The sequence below is a fragment of the Pelobates fuscus genome, chromosome 10, assembly GCF_036172605.1.
Source record: "Pelobates fuscus isolate aPelFus1 chromosome 10, aPelFus1.pri, whole genome shotgun sequence".
Taxonomy (NCBI): Eukaryota; Metazoa; Chordata; class Amphibia; order Anura; family Pelobatidae; genus Pelobates; species Pelobates fuscus.
Genome location: NC_086326.1, coordinates 37,147,670 through 37,163,628, shown reverse-complemented (window position 1 = coordinate 37,163,628; position 15,959 = coordinate 37,147,670). Strand labels below are relative to the sequence as shown.

At 37.8% G+C, this 15,959-nt stretch overlaps 1 protein-coding gene across 2 annotated transcripts; it reads left to right on the top strand.

Annotated features, from left to right (window-relative positions):
- The first annotated feature begins 2,896 nt into the window (after positions 1-2,896).
- Positions 2,897-14,675, top strand: MFAP5 (microfibril associated protein 5). 2 transcript variants are annotated; one of them, XM_063435112.1, is made up of 9 exons: positions 2,897-2,950; positions 4,042-4,101; positions 5,770-5,811; positions 6,623-6,652; positions 9,505-9,534; positions 11,438-11,473; positions 12,487-12,574; positions 13,943-14,016; positions 14,138-14,675. In XM_063435112.1, exons 2-9 carry the CDS (start codon positions 4,044-4,046, stop codon positions 14,233-14,235), a joined length of 456 nt encoding a protein of 151 aa, XP_063291182.1. In that variant the 5' UTR covers positions 2,897-2,950; positions 4,042-4,043; the 3' UTR covers positions 14,236-14,675. The 2 variants fall into 2 exon arrangements, with proteins under 2 accessions (XP_063291182.1, XP_063291183.1); XM_063435113.1 differs by lacking the exon at positions 6,623-6,652 and having other exon boundaries at positions 2,900-2,950.
- Positions 14,676-15,959: the final 1,284 nt, after the last annotated feature.

Here is a 15,959-nt window from a genome sequence, read left to right as displayed (position 1 = left end):
CCATCCATGTTGAGTATGATCCTAAGATCCAAAAATTCCAAATGTGTCTCATGGATCACATGTGTAAGTTTGAGCCCAATGTGATTGTCATTGAGCTCATCCACCATATTGACAAAGGATGAGATCGAACCAGTCCAGAACAACAGGACATCGTCGATATATCTCATCCATTTGTGAACATATTGATGGAAGTGACTGGTATTGATAAGGATGGTTTCCTCCCACCACCCAAGATATAGATTCGCATAGCTCGGGGCACAAGCTGTGCCCATAGCAGTGCCGACAAGTTGTAGGTAGTACTTCCCATCAAAAACGAAGTAATTATGGGTAAGGATGAACTCCAATAACGCTAATATTACCTCAATTTGTTCAGCATCATATTTACTAGATTTGAATAGAAAGTAAGACGAAGCACGTAGTCCTATTGCATGTGGAATGTTGTTATACAAGGATACAACGTCTAAACTCCCAAGTAGGGTGTAGGGTGGAACCACTAGATTCTCTAACGTCAACAAGGTTTGTTTGGTGTCCTGTACATGTGATGCCAGATTGGTAACAAAGGGATGGAGAATTTTCTCTATGAACTTACTAGCTCTTTCTGTAAGGGAGTTGTTACCCGAGATGATTGGTCGGCCAGGAGGATTTGTAAGAGATTTATGAACCTTTGGCAGGCAATAAAAAGTTGAAATTGTAGGATAGTTGTTAGGTAACATAAACTGAAATTCATCCTTTGAGATTACATTCGTTTCCAAAGCTCTAGTTAGTAGGGTTTTTAGTTCAGTCAGGAACAAACTAGTTGGATCTTGGGGGAGTAGTCTATATTGGGTAGTATCTTTGAGGTGATCCATACACATGTCCAAATAGATCTGTTGATCCATTAGCACAATGTTGCCTCCTTTATCAGAAGGTTTGATCACTAAGTCCCTTTTGTTAGTAAGATCACATAGTGCCTCCCGTTCTGCTCTGGTTAAGTTATCCCTGACATTACTTGGTGGTGGAAGTGACTCTAGACACTTTGTCGTCATCTGGACGAATAAGTCCACACTTGTAACTTCTTTGAAGTTAGGGGTGTACCAGTTCTGGGGTTTACAATTAGTGAGGGGTTGTTTATCATCCTGTTCATCGAGGAGGGACACCATTGTTTGGAGGTGTTGGTACTCCTCATACGTAAGACCTAATTCTTTCGCCTGTTTTTCATCCTTTCTTTTATGAGTGATATGAAGGGCAAGTTTGCGTCCAAAGAGGTTGGTATCTTTTACCCAGTTAAACCTATTGGTAGTAGGAGACGGGACAAAAGATAACCCTTTGTTTAACAGCGATTGATGTTTTTTTTCCAACTTAAAGGTGGATAAATTAATGATCAAATTCTCATCTGTTCTGATTGGATTCATTGATTTTTGTAACCTTCCTTGTTTATTTTGTACCCCCATCTTTTCCTGTCTCTGAGTTTGCCACGCTGGGGTTGGGGCCATTCCTGATCTAAAAAAGGCACTCCTACTTGAGAGGATGAAAATACAGTTGGTATACTGCTAGCTGTACTCGAGGGATTGGTGAACTGGGGGTCTGGAAATGATACCGTTTTATCGGTGGATTTAAGAATACTTTTCTTTTGTTGGAAATTGCTTGGGATTCTCGTATTGCTTCTACCTCGCCTTTGGGAGCTAGAGTCAGAGTTGGACCAGTCACTCTCATCTGATGTTTGGTTATTTCTACTGTTAAATCGACGTCTACTGTTGTATCTTGGTCTGAAGATGGTGCCTTCCTTAAAGTCTTTGTAATCTCGTTGGTATTTGAGATGTTTCTTTTCCCTAATGTATTTCTTAAAGCTTTCAAGGTTATTGTTTAATTTGGTTTCCATAGGTTGCTCCAGAGTCCAGTGGTGGCGTGCGTTATACCACTCAAGGCGATGCTTGATATTGTCCTTGGTGATGTAAGGCTTGCATGCAGCTGTTCGGCTTTGGAAATCCATTCCATGAAGCTACTGCCGGACAGTTTTTGTGCTGATATTAATGCCAGTGGAAGCATGGAACTCTTCAGCTATGGAATCACAAGAACGTTGGAGAATTTTAAGCAGCATGCGCCTCAGCACTCGGGGGCCCCGTTCTGTGACTTTACGTGGTCTTCTACTTCATGGATGAGTTGCTGCTCTTCGGAAACGCTTCTATTTTCCAATAATATCACTTACAGCTGACCGTGACATATCTATCAGGGATGAAATTTCATGAACTGACTTATTGCAATCCTACTACAGTACCATGCTTGAATTCACCAAGCTCTTCAGAACGACCCATTCTTTTCACAAATGTTTTTAAATGCAGACTGCATGGCTAGGTGCTTGATTTTATACACCTGTGGCAATGGGTCTGATTGAAACACCTGAATTCAATAAGAGAGGTATATCCCAATACATTTGTCCATATAGTGTATATACACATATACAACACTACAACATAAATCAGTACACTATCATGCAGTAATGTAATATTGTACAAAGATACACAAATAACCAAGGCAATAATCAATGGATATAGAAATGAAAGAACACAATTAAGAAAAAGAAGATAAACAGAGATGAAGGTAAGATAAATCCCACTTTTTTAGAATGGGCATAGAGTGAGTGGGTCAGAGAGCAGTAGTCACGATATATTACTTTTACAGTTTTTTATTTTTGTTATAAAGAAAACCTAATGTTAAATACACAGATAAATGTATTGCCAATATAGTCAATCTGAGGCATGCACTCTGAACACAGAGACAGATGTGCGAATTCTACACAGCTGCCACACGCTAAAATATTTTGTGTCTCTGGGTGTGTCTGTTAATGCAGAAATACTGGATAAAAGACAAAAATGAGCCTAAAAAGGGGAGTTGAGCAAGGGGACAGAGAAAGAGAGAGTGAGAGACTGACAGACAGACCGTTTAAGAGGCAGAGGCTTATACAAAGAGACTAGTAAGTAAATCAGGTATCACTATATACAGACATGGCAAAAGAGAGATGGAGAAAGTGTGAGAGACAGAAAGAGAGAGATTGAGAGAAAGATAGACAGACTGCAAGAGAGGAAAAGGTGCATGCAACGAGACTTCTGAGTGAATCAGGTATCACTGATAAAGACATGGAAGCAGAGAGAGATGGGGAGAGATGTATACAGAGATAGAAAGAGAGACAAAATGAGAGAGCGAAATGGCGAGAGAAGACAGAGAGAGTGAGACAGACAGAAAGAGAGAGATAGGGGAAGAGATGGAAAGAGATAGAAAGAGTGTTTTGCTAGAATGTTCAGCCTTATTTTTGCATTTTAAATTTTCTTATATTACTAAACTCAACAACTTCTTTAGACTTCTTTCGAATTCTATCTTTAAAATGTCATGTTTTTTTTAAAAACATTTTTTTTTTAAATCTTTTCTCCTCCATGGCATGCATACAAAGGACTTTCAAATTGTTTTTGTTTAATAATATCTCTGTCTCTCTTCTCCCCTCTATGCTACACAGCTATAATGTCAGTCTGATACATTTATCATATTCTTTTCTCACTTTACCCCTCCCAGCTATACTTTTTAAGGCCTCTTTGTCAATATTATATTCTACCTTTCTCACTTCTCTCCTTCTAGCTTTACATATTAAATACTTTCACTCTAATACATCATATAATTTCCCCTCTAATACTTATCCTCCCCAATCCAAGTTATGCACATTAAGGCCTGTCAGTCTAACATGTTATATAATATTCTCCTCTGATATTAATATCATATCCTTCTCTACATTCCACCCTCCAACCTGTGTATATATATCAATGACTTTCAGTCTGATATACCATATCAGATCCACCTCTGATACATTCTACCCTATCCCTCTCCCTTCTCCCTTTTATGTAACGTATATTAAGGCTTTTCAATAGGATATATTTTATCATATCCCACCACTAATTTCTCTCTTCAGAATCCTGCATGTTGCTTTCTAGCCTTATACATGTTTTCAATCTCCTCTTCTTTCTATCTGTCCCCTGTCTGTACCAAAATGTCTGTCTGTCTCTTCTTTCCCCACAGATATGGATGGGTTAAATAAAGGTTTCCTGTGCTCACTCCTGCTGGCTGTCACTGCTTTGGGTGAGTGTTCTGAACCATGGGAATTAAACTCCCACAAATGGACTGCTAGCCATGATTACTTCTAAGATAGACCTCATTTCATGGAGCCAGAACATAGACGTCTACTCAGATCTGCAGTTTGCAAAAACTGGACTAGATTAAATCATGTATCTTGAAGATATTATTATTTTATTATTTATATAGTTTCATCAGATTCCGTAGTGCTGTACAGACATGTAATTGTAACCAGACAACTGGACGTACAGGAACGGAGAGGTGGAGGGCCCTGCTCAATGGGAGTGGGGTATAGTGGCACAAAGGGTAAAAGTAGGGGTGTGAAGTAGGTTGTTAGAAAAGTATTCACTGAGAGCTTAGTAGGTAATTTTTACAGTTGCAGGAGAGGAGTCATGGGGGTGGGGGATAAAAACCTGCTAACAGTTTAATTGATATGCTATCTTAAAGAAGTGAGTTTTCAATGATATTTTGAATGAGTGGAGACTGGATGAAAGTCTTACGGAGAAGGGAAGGGAGTTCCACAGAAGAGGTGCAGCCCTGGAAAAGTCTTGGAGGCGAGCGTTAGAGGTGGGAGTACGGACAGAGGATATACATAGGTCTTTGGCAGAGCGTAGGGGCCTGGACGGGACATACTTGTGTATTAGGGAGGATAGGTAGGTTGGAGCAGCATTATGTAGGGACTTGTAAGCAAGAAACAGAATTTTAATTTGAGTCCTATATTTAACTGGAAGCCAATGCAGGGACTGACAGAGCGGGGAGGCGTGGGAGGTGCGAGCGGACAGGAAAATGAGCCTTGCCGCCGCATTCATTATAGATTGCAACGGTGCAATCTGGGAACGTGTAAGACCACTGAGAAGGGGATTGCAGTAGTCAAGGCGAGAGAGAACATTCATCTTAAGTCACCCCCTTTCCTCCAAGTTAAAACTGGACTAGATTAAATCGTGTATCTTGTAGATAATAATCTTAAGTCACCCCCTTACCCCAAGTTTTTTAAATGTCCATTGTCTTATGTCTACTGTGATAGATGTTGTAATCACAAAGCACTTGCGCAATTTCCTAATTTTCTGAACATATTCAGGTATGGTTGCAGTTGCCATCTCGAAGTAGTGTGGTACCAACAGGAGTTATTTTATTACTCAGGATTGGGTATCGGAGTTTATATTGATCTACCTCTTCATATTAAATAGTATTAACATGATAGGGTGTTAGTCTTTACAATTCCCCAACTGCTTTATTCTGACCTTTTACACTATTTGCTTTTCTCTCTGAAGGTTTATTTCTCTAGTATTTGAGGGTGAACACAATGGCCCAAATCCAGGAGAGATTATTGACCAATCAGTTTTTCAACATACATTTTTTCATGTACTTAGGTAGACATATAAGCATTTTTAAAGTGCTACACTATATGATAAAATATAACTAGTTTTTGACTGATTTTGGTAAACTCCAACTTTTAATGAAAAATTTATATATTTCCTAGCAATTCTGCTAGTATCATGTATCAGTAAAAAATCTCTCTACAATAAAATTGTTATCATTATAAGTATACTTTGCATTTATAAGTTTCCGTTAGACAGTATTGCTGCATGTGCTGTTAGTATTATAGAGGCAAAACATACCCCCAAAAAAGTTATAACTTGATTAATAGAAAGAACATAATTTTATCTTTTGCAGCCATTCCAGAACCGGGTTTTGTGATCAGTCGGAGAGATGTTGGTAAGTCATAACTAAATGTAACAAAACAACAAGTGATAAACCGCGCCAAACAGAACTATAAAAATTGCACGGTTATACTCAATCTTAACAATAACCCAATATTGTGTAACAAATAATGTATATACCTACTCTCTTTGGAGTAATCCAAAGAGAGTAGGTATATACATACTGTCTAAGATTATAGTGAGTGCCTACACCTGCCTTTTTTTTATAACCAAATATCTTTATTAACAAGCTTCCGAAAATCATTCCAAAGGCAGTGAATTTGTAACAGTGTGATCAGAGACGTGGGATAGTGGTTTGTTTTCAATGGGTATTAAGGGTATTGGGCAGTACACAGTGTGACGTATGGAGGGGTGGGAGATATATACAGAGTTATTTACTAAAGTGATCATTCAAAGTCAATACCAAGTAATTTTCTAATTTAGGGTAAAAACAGCTGAATTGGAACCAATGTCTTAGTCAGCTATACTTTCAGTTACGTAAGCTACTTTGTCCTAAACATTTAAATGCACTTTCCATGCACTTTGAATTCTCACTTTAGTGAATATTCCTGATAGTGATCTCTTAGTGTTGACATATGACTGTATATTTCCCTATGATAGATACCTGTGTCGCTGTGTATGTAATGTGATCAGGTGGATGTGTATATGTCAATGAAAGGTAATAGAATATTTTTTATTTTTTGGGGGCTAAATGATATAATTCAACTGACACACATTTCACTTTATTTATGTCAATGAAAGGTAGCATAATGGCTTTCTTTGTCAAATAGCTGTCTATATGTTCTTAAAATCTCACTGATTTTTAGATGATGGAACCGACGGAGCTCCTGCAGTAGGTAAGTCTTTGATACCAATATTTTTCAATGCTCGTTGTCTTAGTCTCAGATTGTGCAAATCATGAGAGCATACCGTGTGCATATTGGCAACAAAGGCCACCAGCAGAATGGTACAAGTTGATGTGTTAAAACCTTACTTAAACTTTGGCCAGCAATCTAACCATCACAATGTATAGATGAAAATGGAAGATCCGTAATGTGCCATTAAGCTTAAACAGCATCTACACCACTCTTTTGCCTTTTTGCTCTTTGGCTGCACCTCCCCACTAAAGTTGAACATCTGATCTTCATCATTATGGAATGGATACTAACCATCGAGTGAGAAGAAGAGCAGTCTGTTGCCATCAGAACAACTTCATTCCTTTTTGGAATATTGCCAATCATATCCTGAATTATTTAGTAGAATAACCATTACTAATTAGTAACAGCCAAAGATGACTTAACTAGTTTATCTTCTTACCCCTGGTCTTGTGTCATTGTTCTTTGGCCTTGGTTTTAAGCAATTCTAAAAAACTATTGTAAGACCAACAATATTGAGGTTTGTTTTTATATGGAGTCACAGTGTTGATTGAATTACCATAGGATTTTTCTAATCGTTACGATTGTGGCATTTAGCAACTAATTCATAAAGCGTTCAGCTGTCCTTGTCAGTGAGTCTTGATTGATGTCTATCTTTATGGGTGGTAACATGCCCTTTTTGCTAATGTAGTCCGTCTATGTTTGGCATATTCTGTTATTATTGAAGACGGTTCTTTTGAGTGATTAAAAGAACATTGACATGAAAATTGTTATGTATCATAATATAATCTTTGTTTTAATATACAAGATATTTTAATTCATATATTTATATTTTTTAGGATATCCCATGCCTACCTTTTCTACCCCCCCCCCCCCTTTCTGGCAGTCATTGTTTTGGACCTTTGGTCAGATTTTCCTCGTTATCATGTGCATTTTCTGCCTGCGACATTTTCTGTAAAAAAATAAAATATATATATATTCTGGCAAAATAATGAGCTTTTCAGAGTCTCTGTGTCAGAGACAAATCATTTCTTAAAAAATGTCATAATATGCAAATTCTTATTTTTTTTTTACAAGATAGTGTATTATAACATAAAGATTTTATTGAAATAATAAACAAAACAGTGACATTTTCCTTTAAATAATTGTATAGCTTTTGTGACTAACCCTCCTATAATTCAGGCACTATTTGGTCTGTTTTGAACTATCTTACTTTCCTTTTGAATCTATGAAATTATCATATCTAATGCTAATTTTAAGATGAGGCGTATTGCTCATTTGCAATCAACCTAATTTAACTTTCCAGATCATTTGCATTTGCAATCATATTTACTTCCAAATTAAACTCTGTATAATCTCTGCCATCTCTACATCTGTGACTGAGAAGTCTCAAAATATGTAAGAGCTCTACATTAAGAGTGGCTGAAAGTACGTTCAGCCTAGGGCAGGGATAGGCAACCTTCGGCTCTCCAGATGTTGTGGACTACATCCCCCATAATGCTCTTACACACATAATGCTGGCAAAGCATCATGGGAGGTGTAGTCCAAAACATCTGGAGAGCCGAAGGTTCCCCACCCCTGGCCTAGGGGCATGTGATCGGGATATGACCAGGGACAAGGCTGTTCTGGGACATACTAAGTGACTTTTTGACCTATTGATAACCAATTATTTATTGAAAATATTATATAAAGCATGAAGAATTTATCTTATTTGCACACATTCACTTCTAATCTACTTTGATGTAGTTTTAAGACTCTGTAAATTGTTATGCACTCACATTAGAATAGGAAAAAAAGGGATAGGGAATTTGGGAATGCAATCGGTGGAGACAAATGACTTACTTCATTCCTAAACTCTCAATGTAAATCAATAAGCATGAGGGAGTAGGGGACAGTAACCAATTTTAACAAGAGAAGAAAAAAGACAAAACTACAAAATAAATAAAGTAATGAATGAATATTTTATACATGTGAGAGTCTTGCTTGAAGATCCTCTTCCTTCTCTTTCTTCAACCATAAAAATGGGTAAGCAAGCCATTATGATGCAGAACAACGGAAAAATAAAAATGACAAAAAAATAAAACCAGAATTCTATCAGACCATCCCATAGAGGCATAGAGCTTTTCGATCAGTAGACTGAGTATTGTATGTCAGCTATACTGGCATTATCAGTGACCCGTCCTGTGAAACTCACTAATGTACTGTGCAAGAGAATAAATGGCCAGAGATTGGCAGAAATAGTCCTCTAATTCCTGTTTAACATTTTGTGCTCAGATAATCAAATGATCAGATGTCTGGAAAATCCAGCAAATCTTTGTAATGGAGTATCTTCATAACATAATAAAATGAGTATATTCACTATGGCATGTCCCTTTAACCCCATGTTCTCCTCTATTCAATACATAACAAATAAAATGTCTTGACTGCTAGTTCGCTGAAACATAGCTATTTATATAACTAGGTAATAACGAATATTTGCTAAAGCATATAATAAAAAAATATTTAAAAAAGTTTACACTGGGACTGGGCAATGACAGTACATGGCCACTGTGGGAAATGATACATCGGTTGGCACTTGGGGCATCTCTTTACAATGGGATGGAACCAGACAGGCCAGTCAGACACAAGATTGAGGGGTCTTTAATGAAGGACATAAATGGACACTATAGACACCCAGGCCACTTCATATGTCAGGGAATGGTATAGAAAAAAAGGTTTTCATCTGAAGCATGTAATTCAACTGACACACAGTTCATTTTGTATATGTCAATGAAAAGTAGCATTATGGCTTTCTGTGTATATGTTTTTAAAATCTCACTGATTTTGGTTTTTAGATGATGGAACCGATGGAGCTCCTGCAGTAGGTAAGTCTTTGATACTAATATTTTTGTACCGCTCGTTGGCTTAGTCTCAGATTGTGCAAACCATGAGAACATACCTTGTGCATATTGGCAACAAAGGCCACCAGCAGAATGGTACAAGCTGATGTGTTAAAACTTTATTTAAACGTAGGCCAGCAATTTAACCATCACAATGTATAGATGAAAATGGAAGATCCGTAATGTGCCATTAAGCTTAAACAGCATCTTCATCATTATTTTCCTGTTTTGCTTCAACTTCCCACTAATATGTATTCCATCATTATGGAATGAATATAAAGGGTTTAGTGAGGAGAAGGGCAGTCTGTTGCCTTCAGAACAATTTCATTCCTGTTTGGAATATTATCATACATATCCTGAATTCTGTAGTAGAATAACAATAATTACTAATAAAATGGGGGGAAATTATCTTAAAAGTTAACAATTGAACTGGGCAATGCCACTACATGGCAACTGTAGGAAATAAGACATTGGTTGGCACTTGGTGCAAACTCATTGGTTGGCATCTCATTGAAGTGGTCTGGGTGCAGTGTAGTGCCAGACTCAAAGAAAAAAACAGGCCTGGGCATTTCATGGCATTACAGTCCACTTTCAAATTTAGCAAATACAACTTTTTTATTCGAATAAAAGAAAAATACAACCTCAAACCTGTGCTAGTACATGTGTGTGTGTGTATATATATATATATATATATATATATATATATATATATATATATACACTGCTCAAAAAAATAAAGGGAACACTTAAACAACACAATGTAACTCCAAGTCAATCACACTTCTGTGAAATCGAACTGTCCACTTAGGAAGCAACACTGAGTGACAATCAATTTCACATGCTGTTGTGCAAATGGGATAGACAACAGGTGGAAATTATAGGCAATTAGATACACTCACAGATACATAGTTGGAATAAAGTAAGAGGGAAAATTGTACTTTATAATAGGAAAGATTAGCTCCCAAACCTCATCCTCTAATATCATGCCCAGCTCATATTGGTGCCAGCCTACAAGAGGTCTTCTCCAGCTTCCCTGCCCCATGTTACTCCCCCATGATATGCCAATTTCCTATAACATAAAGTATGACCTTCCCTGACCCTCTCTGGATCCTCACTCCCGCATGGTCCTGGTGACACTGTGCTACTTCCAGGTCCTTAGAGGGAGGACTGCTTGGTCTCAGGTTTAAGGCCGCTTTGGGATATGGAGGCAGTGGCAAAACATTAATTGTTACAATACTGGCAGCCACAAGCTTCTCCCTTTATTGCAAACACAGAGGGAGAGGAAATATGATAGAGAGACACAGGTAGACTGCATGCCCACTTAAAGGCTGTCGGCCCACTTAAAGGCTGTTGGCCCACCTGGCATTTTCCTGGCATTCCCTGGTGCAGTGCTCCTGTCCTTTTAACCTTGGAATGTAAAACATTGCCATTTCAGAGAAACGGCAATGTTTACTTTGCATAGTTAAGACAGCCACTAGTGGCGCTTCCTGGCTTCTCACAGAGTTTAACTCAGAAAAAAAACATTAAATATCTGCACGCTTTGCATAAGATTGTCCAGGGTCTTTAAAATCCCCATAGGAAAGCATTGACTCAATGTTCGCGCAATGCTAGCCATATATGCATGTTAGGTTCCTCTGTCATCATGATGTTGTGGAGAACGATCCATTGCCGAGGGACCTCGGCGCTGGAATTAAAGTTAGTGTTAAAAAGATTTCTAACCCTTTAATGCACATGGGGGGGGGGGGGGGGGGGAAGAGGCTAAGGAGTGTCATAAACTTACGGACAGTTTTGTATTCCCAATGCTGTAGTATTCATTTAACATGGGGTCATTAAGATTGAAGGAATATGTGGTGCCCTGTGCCTCAATAGTATGCACTCTATTTTTCAGACGATACAGGAAGTCATCCATCTGCTGAAACTGGAGGTAAGAGTAAAAATGTATTATTTTTTCGTAGTGCGTGTCCTTGGATTATACATGTTTGTGTATGAATTGTGTCTTTGCAATATTTGTGAGTGGTTGCATATAAGCCATGATTTGGGGCTTTGTGTTTGTGAGTGTGCATACAGTTTCTCTTAGTGTTAATATCTGTATAAGTAATAACTAGACAGGAGTTCATGAATTATTGTTTAACGTTTCTCTCATTTTACCCCGATTCCCTTACTCTCTCCCCCAACTTACTCTTTAACTTACTTTTTAACTAATTAACCCTGAATCTGTGGTTTACTCAACTTTCACCACCCACCATTTCCAATTGTCTAACTGACTGTCTGGTTCTTATCTCTCTTTTTAACGTTTTCTCGGATTCTCTCTCTGGGGCACTCTCTCTTTTTCTTGCTTTTGAAAATGACTGGCTTTCTCTGACTCTGTGTCAATCACCTTGACGCTCTCTCTGACTCGCTCTCTGTGATACTGTCTCTGTCTCATGTTACCTGTCTCTCTTTATGTTACTTACTCTGTCTGGCACTCTCTACCTTACACATTCTGTGATACTCGTTATCTTTTGGGTCACTTAATCCAACTCTCTTTATGTTACTATTTCTGCCTGACTCTCTTTTTTACTCTATCTTGCTCTCTGTGGCTCACTGCCTGAGACTCTTCTTGTTTTTCTGATTAATTCTATCTTACTCTGTATTGATCACCGATACTCTCTCTATGACTCTCTTCATTGTTGTGATTTACTACCTGTGACTCTCTTTATTTGAGTAATTCTCAAATTGACCCTCTGACCTGTTCCACATTTATATTTTTGTTCTGACACTTTCTATCTGGATTTCTCTATAATTAACTCATTCTGACCCATACTTTTTCTATGTCCTATTTTCTTTCTCCCCCTCCCCTATTCCATATTTTATCCATACATCTCGCTTATCTGTTATTTTTCACATTATCTCCATTTCTCTCTGTTATACCTGTCTGCTTTGCACCTGCCCTGTTAGATTGCAGAGAAGTACAATACCCCTGCACACGGGTGTATTCCGTTCAGAAGCCAGTTAAACAGTGTATTAGCTACCTGTGTGTGACCAGGTAACAAAGTGCCATAGTACCCAGTATTCTGCTGAGAAAAGGCTAATTCTTGACCAAAATTAAAATAATACTGTTTTCCAAGAGCACAGCAATATGTGATTACACTATAGATCCAACATATGCACTACAATTGCCACCTGTTTTTCAGACCTAGAAATAAGAGGTGGGACACTATTAACTTAATAATGTAATACAAAATATATGTTGTGAGTCATAAAATTCTTGAAGGATCCTGAGTTACATTCTCTATGAAATAGGGTTGCCACAACAGAAGACAATTAAAGGAGGTCAATAAAAATATCCCTCAAGCATACATTAGTAATAGGCGTCCTAAAATGAAATCATAGTCTGGCAAAACTACTGTTCAGGCTTGATAATGGTGTCCACCCATATAACCGAGCTATGTTACTTGTCTCTCTCTCAAGGCTTTACTTCACCTTTGGGATACATTTCAAGCTTAGAAATGGAATGATTGCCAGTTCACCAGGCTTCAAATAATCTAATCTGCGGCATGCAGTTTTACATTACATTTGTTTAAACCAGGGGTAGGCCACCTTTGGTATTCCAGATGTTCTAATCTACTTCTCCCATAATGCTCTGACATCCATAATGATGGCAAATCATCAAGGGACATATATTGTTAACAAAAATGTGAGCGCTTAAGATTGCCTATCCCTGGTCTAGACTAATGAGGTCAATTCACTCTTTGATTTTCTATGTAGCTACAACAGGCTCATTGCATTAGCTAGGGTAGCATACATCATAAACTGTGAAATAAGTTACTATTGGACTTCAAATTAAAAAAATAAACTCTGCTATTTACTAGTATGTCTCATGTCTGAATTTTGAGCATAACTCATCCCTTCCAGTTTCTTCTGGCGCAAGTTCTGGGTTAGCCAGACAACTGGAAGAAACTTTGTGAAATTGTCAAAATACAGAGGCAAACAGGAAACATTGTCTCTGTTTATGGCCATAACCACCTCCTCCTAACTAGAAACAAAATTAAATGCATATCGGATTTGTGAGGTCCAAGTAGTAACCTTGAGAATCAAGTGGACCTCCCCCATATTACACAAGAGTTGGAGGGCCAACAATTCCGATATTAACTTTGGAGGGCTATATGATTAACTCTGTTTCCTCCACCCCATGTGTGAGTGGGATGGGGGAGGAAAATACCTGGCAGTGGTCCAGGGAATGGCTCAGTCCCTTTCTTCACCAATCCATGTGACCCACATTTTTATTCTTCTGTTTATCATATATTTACATCTTATTACCCCCTCTCCTATCTACCATTTTCAACTATGTTTTACCCAATCTCTATCTCTTTCCCCTCCCCCATTTTCTGCTTCTACTGCCCTCGTTTTGCAGTGTGAGACGTGTCTATATGTTGAACAAGGAGATCTGCACTCGAATAATGTGCAAGGAGCATGAAGTGATTCAAGGTGAGTGTTACATAGGAGGGTATAATGGATACTCTCTAGTATACTCTTCCCATATTTTTTTTTTCTTTTTACTCTTGCCTACTCTACCTATAGTAACATTTACTACCTCCCTCCTCCACAGATGAGAAGTGTCGACAGCTAGCTGGACTTCCACCTAGACGTTTTGAACAGCCTGAAGCCGCTCCTGAGGAGAAGCCAACCACTTCAGAAGGAATTTAATAAAAAGGAAAAGTATCTGCACCTAGCGTACTAACCACACGCTAAATCTCCCCCCAAAAATCACCCAAGGTTTAATGCACCCAAGCCAATGTTGCAGGTCTTTTTCCCAAGTTAATATTCAATTCCCCATCAATGCTCTTCTTTCACAACCTCTTTTTACATTGTCCATCTCACATGTGATCTGTTAATTCTTATAATTCTTTTGATGGGGTTAAGGATCTCATTACCCAAATGAAGAACCCATCTGGGCAATTCTTATCCAAGAATAACACATGAGCTATCTCAATTGTGCTATGTTCAAGGTGATGTTTATTTGTCATTTAATGTGTGTTTGTAACCCTTCACATGAATTAATGATTCTATAGTTACAATATAAAACCATTTTATAATCCCAAAGTCTTACCGCTTTACTGCTTTATGTATAAATCCCATAAACATGCTCTGTTGTGTACTGATGGTTTACTGGGTGTCCGTATAAAATTTAACAATCAGAGAAAATGCAGAGGGAAGTGAGTATATACAATATACATCAAAACGAGATGATAGACTTGCTTTTTATAGAGGTGCTTTAATGTCTTAAACCACGTGGTTTTTATAAAATGTATGTATAAAGGACACTCTAAGCACCATAACCACTACAGGTCATTGTAGTAGTTATGAAGCTAAAAAATATTTTTTGTACTGCCCCCTCACCCCTGTTTCTTGTTGAGCTTGTTTGACAAAAAATATGCTCTCTGGCAAACAGAAAGCCACTCCAGCAATGGATGGCGCCCTAAGACTATATTAAGCTGTAGTGGCTATGGTGCTTATGCCTCTTTAAGTATTTTGTGTGAGAGGGAGCTATATAATTAAGAAATACTTTTAAAATGTGTTTAGTGATTTCACAGCTTTTGTTTTGTGCCACATAGAAAAGTAAATCTATAAATAGATTAATGATTAAAACTGAAACACGGTGTTTTAAGTTATGTGCAAGTTTTTCAAGAAAACAACAGTACATATCTAAATTAGCTGCTATATCAACTATAAAGACAAACATAATAACCCACTGTCATGCTTTTAAAGAAAAACTCCAAGCACCATAACCACTAAAGCTTGCTGGCACCCCGACTATTGTACGTAGTCAAACCATTTTTGAATGGGAGAGAAGGGGACACCAGGGTACTTTGAGCATCATAACTACTACATTAGCTGTAGTGGTTTTGGTGCTTAGAGTGATCTTTTAAAGGGTTCAATGATAACAAACCACCTGGAACCAATGATGCAGCTTTCTTAACAAATTATATAGTTTGCAGAAGTCACCAAAATCCTTGGTTATGCCTGGCATCTAGCCGGTGATCAGTAAATGTGCCAAATCCCTCCGTTAGGTAAATGTATTGCCAAGTGTTTCTCTTGTGTTATCTAGACATAACATGATCCAGTGTAACTATCTTTCCTCGGACTTCCGCCTCATTTTAATAATGTTGGATAAGCATTTTAAATTTTTTAATGTTTTTGAATAAACTTTAAATATATATATATATTTTTTTTTTTAAAATATGAAATTATCAAAAAATAAAACAGACTCAGAGTTACACACACACACACACAGTTACACACATACAGTTACAGTTAGTCAGTTAAAAAGGCTGAAAAGAGACATGTGTCCATCAAGTTTAGCCTTCCTCACATTTGCTTTTTTGCTGTTGATCCAAAAGAAGTAAAAAAAAAAAACAACCAGTTTGAAG